Source organism: Pteropus vampyrus, unplaced genomic scaffold, assembly GCF_000151845.1.
Source record: "Pteropus vampyrus isolate Shadow unplaced genomic scaffold, Pvam_2.0 Scaffold34, whole genome shotgun sequence".
In the NCBI taxonomy this organism is placed as follows: Eukaryota; Metazoa; Chordata; class Mammalia; order Chiroptera; family Pteropodidae; genus Pteropus; species Pteropus vampyrus.
In genome coordinates this window covers 2,982,602-2,992,284 of record NW_011888815.1, presented here as the reverse complement: position 1 = coordinate 2,992,284, position 9,683 = coordinate 2,982,602, and the positions used below count along the sequence as shown (strand labels likewise).

Genomic DNA, 9,683 nt, shown 5'->3' with positions numbered 1-9,683 from the left:
AAGAAGAAGAAGAAGAAGAAGAAGAACCATCAGCCTCAACCTTCCCACCTACCACCAAGTAATTTCTGTGGTCCCTGGAACATTACACAAAACTTCAAAGGACTTTTCTTCCTCTTTTGCAACACTGTGAAGTGGCCACCAGAGGGCACCAGCAACACAGTCTTCCACTGGGCCACAGCTGGACGCTGCTGGACCTGCCTTAACATCAAGGGCGAAATGTAGGATTTTAAAGCAAGGGCTGTTGTCTTCCAGGAATTAATGCTCTAGGACTTACGAGGAGCTGAACGTTTTTCCCAGGACGAGAGGCCTGCCCACATTACACAGTCGCGCTCACGCCAGGCCTAGAGCACAGGGCTGCTGGCATGAGCCTGGCCGGCTCTAAGATGCCAAAGTGTCTTCTTGGCCACATTCCTTTCCCTGGGAAAGTAAGCCACGGTTCAAGTCCCACTATGATCAAGCCAGTAATGAAGCTGTTGAACTTAAAATCGATTGGCCATATCACAGTCCTTCTGCTTTACCAAGGTCACAATCTAAGACCCCCAAGAGTTATTAGGCAGTGGCAGATTGAGAACTTAAAACAGGCATGTGTCTGTCTTGCTTGGTCAAAAACAATACGTCTTTTAGAGCTTCCTAGGGGGAAAAATGGGAAGGACATTGGGAACGTGATGGAGTAAAAGGAAGAAGTTAGGATGAAGAAAGGGAGAGAGGAGGGCAGAGCACAGGATACAGGATGGCAGGGAAGCAGGAGGGCTCGGTCATGACAGACCCGCAGACAGGCACCGGGCAGTAACTGGGACAGAGAGCAGAGAGAGGCAGGGAGGGCTATGCTTTTTCTCCTAGCGGAGGCTCAAGAAGGTGGGCTCAAGGCAAAGCCTGGACAGCTTACAGTATTCAGGTAAGGCTCCTTAAGCTGCATTAGCATCAGCTGGGAATTTGTTAGAAATGCAAATTCTCGAGCCCCACCCTCACCCCACCAAATCAGGAACTGTGGGTGTGGACAACATGTATTCTCCCAAACCCTCCAGCTCCTTCTCATGCTCACTCGAGACTGAGAACTGTGGGTCCCAAGAGAACTGTATCAGATAAAATGCGGAGCTTCGACTGGATTCCATGGGAAATGCTGCTGCATCCCAGACACGGGAGGTGGGAGTGGGAGCATGTGTGACAATAGCTAGATCCCTGCCGAAATCAACAGGGGGCGCTGCAACGAACCCTGCTCCCTATCTTAGCCCTTGAAAATCAAGCCAAAATTCATGTAGTCACAGTATAAGGAGGCATGCCACACCCCAGAGTATAAAAAAAGAACTTGCTGGAGGGGAGGGTATTTTCTCAGGAATGATTAATCATTTCTTGATAATGATGACTCTTCTCAATAAAAGAAAGAAAGAGAGAGAGAGAAAGAGAGAAAGAGAGAGAAAGAGAGAAAGAAAGAAAGAGAGGAAGAAAGAAAGAGAGAAAGAAAGAAAGAAAGAAAGGAAGAAAGAAAGAAAGAAAGAAAAGAAAGAAAGAAAGAAAAGAAAGAAAGAAAGAAAGAAAGAAAGAAAGAAAGAAAGAAAGAAAGAAAGAAAGAAAGAAAGAAAGAAAGAAAGAAAGAAAGAAAGAAAAGAAAGAAAGAAAGAAAAGAAAGAAAGAAAGAAAGAAAGAGAAACTCAACGGGAAGATCATGCTGGGCATCAATATCAAAGACACAGGTGCCGCCGTGACACACGTCACGTCTAAACGCCTTATGAAGTATTTACACGTGGGTTATATTAGGGTTACAGACGGTAAAGCCAAATTGTCACGTTTAACTCTGACGGAGCTGGGCAGACAGAGATGGCAATGGCCGGGGTTAGCGCACAGACGAAGGTCTCTCCTTCGGCCCTGAAACAGCAAGATGTGGCGCAGGGTGCATAAACCCCGTGTTTCTGTCGCCCTCTCATGTGTGCAATGGCTTCTTCAGCATCTACGAAGTAGGAAGAACATCTACTGAGTTCTTTCAAATGGATAACTGAGAAAGAACCAGAAAATATGGGGACACTGACAAAGGGGCCACCAGCCCTAGAAGAGGTCCAGGGCCTGGGTACCTCCCAAAGTTATACACCATTGGAGATATGCCAAAAATTTGAAACAGGCCATGTTTTTCAAAGGGTTGGGGCACTTTTTTCCCAATAAAGTTGAATGTACTCTTTATGGATCACACTTCTAATCTCCAGATTAAACTGTCACAAAACAAGCTCGATAATGACCATGATTTGATGGAGGCCCCGGTGGACACTACGAGTTCAGAGCAAGACTCAGGATATGCGTGGTTTATACATATAGAAACTTTCCGCTGCTTTATGATTGTGCCCCTCGGATGCAAAGCACAGCACAGTGATAACCGACAAGACCATGAGTAAGCTGGGAGAGCAGCTGAGGAATTCCTTCTGAAAGCGGAAAGTCACAGGAACACCTACTACACAGAACAGGTGAAAAAGGCCGCAAAGGAAAAACAGATGCGTTTGCCTATAGTGAAATGTAAAATCTCTGAAGGACAAAGGAGGCCATAAAAATGGGGGATGAACAACAGTCTGGGAGGAAAATACTTGCAACATAAAACAAATGGTAATGAAAAACTATAAAGAATTACAAATATTTAGAAGGGAAAACTCAACTGAAAGCTGGGCAGAGGCTACAGAGAACTTCGCAGGAGAAATGCAGGTGACCGTGTTCACATCGTAATCCAAGGAGTACAAATTAACAGGGGAGTCGACACCTGACCACGAGATGGTCAAAAACTATGAAAAGTGATACGAGTAAATATTCAGTGGGAACAAAGAGGCGGCATATTCAGGTATAATAGAGGAGGACGTAGTGTACATTTTGGAGGGAAATTTGCCAGTATTCCTAAAGCTTAAAAATATACATTCCCCTGGACCCTATACTTGCATTTCTAGGTTCTGTCCTAGCCAGGAACAACAGCTAACTTTTATTAAGTGCTAGAATAATATGAACATTATAATTTCATTTTAATTTTTTAAATGTGTCTGTAAATTCACAGAAACATGCAGAAAAGGTGAACAAGTCAATCGCGTACAGATAACAGATGTTTTCCTGAGGGAGGGGAGTCCACTGGGGTTTCAGGGCAGAAGGGGTGTGGTTCAAAGGGCATTTCCATCTCCATGCATGTTTGATGACTCCACTGAGAATGTACGTTCATCTTTCTCGTGGATAATTAAAGCAGGATGAAGGGAACGTTTTCTTGAGCAGTTGCTACGTGCCAGACATGAAGCTATTATAGTGATCTTAGCTCACTTAACACGACTTTATGTGATGACGATTATAATTATTATGACCACGAATTTAATAACAGTAAAGGACAGTAAGTTTCAATATGCTTAAATAACTTGCTGCAAATGCTTTGTTGGGCAGAGAGGCACAGATGTGAGGCCCAGCGGGTCGCAAGCCATGCTGAGGCCGCTGAGAACATTGTTGGGGGCGGGGGAGGGGCAGACGGAGCCCTCCTGGTGACGAACAGCACGACGGGGCCCAGCCTTACCGCAGCGGTCCCGGATGACCAGGTTCCGTCCCTCCTTCAGGTGTATGGTCAGCAAGTAGGCGAACGGGCTGGGGAGGTTACTCACGCCATCGCCGGCTTCCCCAAGAGCCTGCACCGACGGAGAAGCAAGTTCAGTCAGTTGTCTTGGGCCCCCGGGAGAGAATTTCAGAAACACTTCTAAATTTAAGGGGGAGCGGGGGAAACATGGTCCCTTGAATGGCTACTCTTAAAGCGTCATCGCCCCCTCACTCTGACGACTTGGTCAGTCTGCTTGGTTGACCCGTTCCTTGTCTTTCCAGTGGGGGTTCCTTGTCTTTCCAGTGGGGGTTCCACCAGAAGTCGAAGGCATTGTGAGATCTCTGCAACAGTCACTCTGCTGGAAGCATTAGGTAAGTGGAATGCCAGCCTCAGTAACAGGCTTAACGTCGCTCGCGGACGGCAGGATTCCTTATCCCGCTGCTCACGGTGGAGCGGCCAGAGAGGAAAAAGGCAGGCAGCTGACACGGACATGTGTCCCACTTCCAAGCCCAGATGTGAAGTGTCTCCCTCCGCCGCCCCCTACTTCTCACCAGCCCCCGTCGACTCTGGCACACACCCCCACACGTAATAAACACGTCAGTGCAGAAGCGCTCAGCTGCTAGCCTACTGAGCCCACGCGTCCATCCGACCCGCTCAGGGGACACGTCTGTCGCTGTCCAGTGCTGACCCACGTCCTGCACGTTTTCCCTTCATCCCCCGGCCCCCGCTGCGGTGTTTCCTACACTCACCTTCACATTCCCCCCACCACCCCAATGCCGTTCACTTCTCTCTCCAGGACGTATCCTTCCTAGGGCCATAATGTCCAATCGAGTCTAGTTTTGAATATTTATTAAATGAATCCAATTAAAGTTTTAAACTAGAGTTTTGCACAAGTTCGATCGTTTGTCTTTCCGACGAGAAAGGACAGATGGAATAATTTCTTGTTCAATTAACCGATCCTGTGGCTAAGTCCCCTCTGACAGCCTTCTTCTGAGAGTTCCCTCGTCCATGCAAATGGCTTTGTCTCCCCTACTAGCTCACTCGATTTCATAGCTGCTCTGTATTTTTAGAAGAATCTATCCCAGACTGACAAATCAATAGACACTGAATTAATCTTTTCCAGCTATAATTTGCAAGGCCTGTCTTTGTAGGTGGATACAGTTGAGCATTCTTTAGAAATAAATGAGGCAAAGAAACACACACCTGAACATTTGATAATATTTATATTACGGACTTTCGTGTTTAGTTGTTTTAAAGGAATGTCACTCACCGATTGTTCTTCAAAATGCTGGGATGTCACAGAAGCACTGAGATCATCATTTCCACAGAGCTTCTGTGAATAAAAAGAAAAAAAAATATCACCTTGCTTTAAAAAAAGCAAAAGAATATCAACCTACAAGGATATCCTTTATCAAGTCTTCCCCTTTGGACATCTGCCACGTGCATACTCAGTTTCAGGTGGCACCTGACTTCTTGCGTGTGTGGCAAGTCTTGGCAATTAAAGGTTGACTCAGTGGAGTCCACCTGGCTGCAGCCTCTGCCTTCTTAATCACCGATCAGAGAGCAGATAAGGCCAACTCTGCTCTCCCGCTGGGTTGCCCAGCACCCCTAGTTCATCAAATGCTTACTTAGCATTAGGGCCAAGTCACCATGTCTCACCTGCTTGGCCCCCAGCCACCAAGGGGAGATGGCAGCTCAGGAACCAGAGAACCAAGCTCATTAGTTAGGTGGGAGACGGTTCAAAATGGGATCTTAAAGACCTTCCTCAAATCAGACCTTCATGGACCCAGCCCTGTAAAGTCATCAACCAAAATGTTGGCAAAGCATATTCTGAACAAATGACCTTGGAATGGGAGGTCTCTATGCTTCATGATTTAAATATTCCTCAGAGCTCAGCAAACGACTCCCCAGGGCAAATGAAACGTGTGATTAGTTGCATCTACTGTATTAGTTGCACACAATACAGTAGATGTCTCCACCGTGTCAGACTGAATTCCAAGGAGTTCTGGAAGTCTGCGAAAGTTTCCGAGCTGGATATGAGGAGGGCTGCCGGCATGGACGGGCCGGGTAGAAGGGAAATTAGCAAGTAGCTGCCCGGCATTTGGGCTGTTCCAGTCTGTCTCTCATATTTAGCCAGGCCTGATGTCTTGTATGAAAAACAAGGGATTTCTTCCTCCAAAAAAACAAAGGCTGGGTAACTTCAAAGGAATGGGGAAGTTTAGAGACAGGAAGCAGGTCAGCAGAGACTGCTTAGATGCCCATGGACCCCTGGAGGTAGAAGTGGGGACCAGAGGCACTGTGGTCACTGGCCCTTCCCACCCATAGTGACAATCAGGGAGGTCTTAGCACAAGTCAGATCCCTCTTGGATGGCAGGCTGCCTTCCAAGACTCTCTCTGTCCGTCTGTCTGTCTGTCTGTCTGTCTCTCTCTCTCTCTCTCTCTCTGTCTCTCTGTCTCTCTGTCTGTCTGTCTGTCTGTATCTCTGTCTGTCTCTGTCTCTGCCTCTCTCTGTCTCCATCTCTCTCTGTCTCCGTCTCTGTCTCTCTCTGCCTCTCTCTGTCTCCATCTCTCTCTGTCTCCGTCTCTGTCTCTCTCTGTCTCTCTCTGTCTCTCTCTCTCTCTGTCTCTGTCTCTCTGTCTGTCTCTCTGTCTCTCTGTCTCCGCCTCTCTCTCTCTCTCTTTGTCTCTCTCTGTCTCTCTCTGTCTCTCTCTCTCTCTCTCTGTCTCTCTGTCTCTCTCTCTGTCTCTCTGTCTCTCTGTCTCTCTGTCTCTCTCTCTCTCTCATGTCGAGCTTCAGGCAGCACTAGAACCTGAGTTCCCAGGCAAGAGGGCAATTCCTCTGCCCCCAAGGGGGATGGTGAGGAGCTGCAGACAGGCAGGGGCTCACTGGTCTACCTCCTCTGCATGCAGTGACATCAAGAAATGCTGAAGCTAGGCAGAAGCAAGCCCTGATCACAAGCCCTCACCAAGAAGAACAGAGGTCCTACAGCTCATTACATTTGCCTCTTTCCTCAGTCCTCGGTCTAATGGCCCAGGCCTCATACACTTTGTTCAATTCAGATGAACTTATGCAGGGTTACGGGTGGTTTCAGATGCTTGGACTTTTTCTTAAGGCCCAGCACGTCAGTCACTAGAGGCCCCTGGCTCTGGCCAGCCACTCACTCTCCATGCGGGGCTCAGCCTGAGAGACAAAGAAAGGAGGCAGCAGGTCCTTTGCTAAATACCACCCCCACCCCATTCTTGGTGTCTCCTATTGTGTTATACACAAAAAGATACCCAAAGGAGTCTGGCAGGACTGTCTGAAGACTGCTTATGACAATTAGAACCTTATTCAACTCTTCTAGTTTCAAAATGGTTCTCCTTATGCCTTTTACACCACACACTATCATTTCCTGGAAGTGTGTGATTATTAGCCGGGGTGGGGGTGGTGGTCGGGTATATTTCGCTGTCACAGAGAAGAGTGGATATGCTTTAAAAGCATCACCCCTCAGACTGGCCCACCATGTACTTGCTCCCAGGTAGCCCCACTGCATTTAATAATGTTAATTAAGTGGCAAAATGAAGTCCACATAACCGCCATCATTTACACGCTACCGAAAATGAGTGCAGGGCTTTTATTCAAATATGCAATAAGTCTTCACAACAACGTGGACATTAAATGTGAAGAACTACATTAATTCCACATTATGGCTGGTTTTACTCACAGAAAAGTCACAGGACTTAAAGTTACGGTTCCCACAGCCACTGTAACTGTCGCACACCATATCTACGGACCAAGAAGGTAAAGTGGTCACCGTAAAGCAGAGGAGAAATGCTACGCAGGCACAGGAGGCCCGGGTTACAGCTGAAGGGGACACGTAACTCGGACCGCTCCCCTGCACACTACACGGAGCCTAAGGCGTCACCTGCTGTTGAGGCGGCATTATTTTTACCTTCTCTGCAAACCAAGTGACTACCTCGGTGAGTTTTTGTTTAAAACAGCGCTCTTTTCCTCAGCAGGAAGCCCTGCTGTTCCACTTTCATTAGAATCTTTCTCTGGGTTCTCGAGAAGCATAATCAAGCATTCCGAGTTTTTTAAATGTTTACGTTAAAAATAACATAGTAAAATTGACTTCGTTCACGTGTCACTATAGTGCGATGACTTTCAACACAGGCACACACTTGTGTAACCACCACCACAATCATGGCAGAGCACAGTTCTGTCACCCCCCAAAATTCCTTCCCGCTACCCCCGCCCCATGGTCACACCGTCCTCCCGCCCCTAACTCATGCAACCACTGGTCTGCTGTCATCGTACAGTTTCACCTTTTCCAGAATATCACCCAAACGGATTCATACGGTACATGAATATATGAAAGACACTGGCATCTTTCACTGGCATCTTTCACTGGCATCTTTCGAGGCACAATTCCTCGAAATCCATCCAAGCTGTCATCTGTATAAACACTCCATTCCCTTTCATTGCCGAGTCATATTCCAGTCATGTGGGTCTACCATCTTTTATCTACTAAGCATTGGTTTTAACAACCTTAAACAACTTGTTTCCAAAGACATACTCAAGAAAAGACAAGTAATTCGGAACAGCATCGATGCTAAAAAGTGTTACTATGACGAACTGTCTAATTACATACAAATATTCAGAAATACAGCATTAACATCGTGGTGTGAAAATGAATGTAAGATTAGTCATCTCTCACGCAACTCCCACCACTGCCTTCCAGATAAGTGGGTCTGGTGTGTGCGTGTGTGATGACGGTGAGTCCTCAGTGGTATTTACATTCTATCTTGCTAATTTAAACTTTATGGGAAGGTGATACAGTTGACCTTAAACAACAGGGGAGAGTCAGGGGTGCCGACCCCCACAATGCGGTTGAAAATCCAAGTATAACTTTTGATCTCCCCCAAATTTAACTATACCAGTTGTCCCTCAGTGTCCACAGTAGAGTGATTCCAGGTCCCCTTATGGATACCAAAATCCACAGATGCTCAAGAACCCTGTATAAAATGGCACCAACGCACACAGTTAGCCACCGGCAACCACAAATTCCTAACGCAGATGAAAACCAGTTCAGATAGTTATTGAAAAAAATCCTCGTATAAGTGGACCCCGCACAGTTCAAACCCACGTTGTTCAGTGGTCCTCTGTACGTGCCTTGCATTCTCTTTAGATGAGGACGTCTTGTCTGCAAGAACGCAAATTTATTAAAATGCAGCAGTATATGGGTAAATATTAGATGAGATGAGTCAACCAGTTAGAAAAGAAAATCTCTTCTAGTCACCAAGGATCTTAAGAGTAAGACACTGATGTGAATAAACAAGGTGTCCCTTTTGTGTGCACTAAACTTGTACGAATACAACCTTCCACGTGGCTGCAGGACCTTTCCATGAGGTATACACAGGAAGCCAAGTTATAAACAATCTAAGCCATTACTGGCTGTTTATACTTCAGTGGAAGGAGACACGCACCCACATCCAGGAAAGTCAAAGGAGAGGGAAAAGCTGACTGAGGTCCCTTATATATAGTCCCTGAAAAATACTCCATTAAAGTATACGAGTAAAGCAAACAATCTATATAATACATATTTACTTAATTACTTAACCCACATCTAGGTTATTGAGAATACGAATACTCTGTGCCACAAACACAAATACCTACAGGGCAAAGGAAGCAACGAAATAAGCAAAGGGAATCAGATGCATAGACAGACCATCCAGCAATACCTGGACACAGCAATAGCATCAAAACCACCCACATGGCAATTCAAGGCCAAGGTTGAAATGTCTGCTCAGAAAAAGTCAGGTCTACCAGATGGCGAGTCTGCTCATATTTGATTTTTCCACATCTTTTTGGGAGGTTATTGACCATACAATCAAGGTATACATATTTGGTTTTCCCCGACCCCAAGACTGTCCTCTAAAAGTGATTCCCCTGGAATACTGTCTAAGATACAAATCACAACTTGTGTGTGTGTGTGTGGATGGGCATGTGGACATACACCCCACTCACTCAAGTAATGGCATGAAACAGTGCTCAGCAAATTACAACCCAACACTAGTTTTATAAAGTTCAAGCCCTGAAACACAGCCGCACCTGTTCGTGCACATATTGTCTAGGGCTGATTTCACCTCACAGCGCCAGGTTCCG

The 9,683-nt window shown here is 46.3% G+C and overlaps 1 protein-coding gene across 1 annotated transcript in view; it reads right to left on the bottom strand.

Moving 5' to 3' along the window:
• Positions 1-9,683, bottom strand: part of MCTP2 (multiple C2 and transmembrane domain containing 2) — a 141,615-nt gene that overhangs the window by 124,952 nt on the left and 6,980 nt on the right. Inside the window, exons 2-3 of the mRNA XM_011357278.2 lie at positions 4,809-4,871; positions 3,521-3,629 (exon numbers count right to left, since the gene is read on the bottom strand). Coding sequence (XP_011355580.1) covers positions 3,521-3,629; positions 4,809-4,871 — 172 coding nt within the window. The remainder of the gene's footprint in view (positions 1-3,520; positions 3,630-4,808; positions 4,872-9,683) is intronic.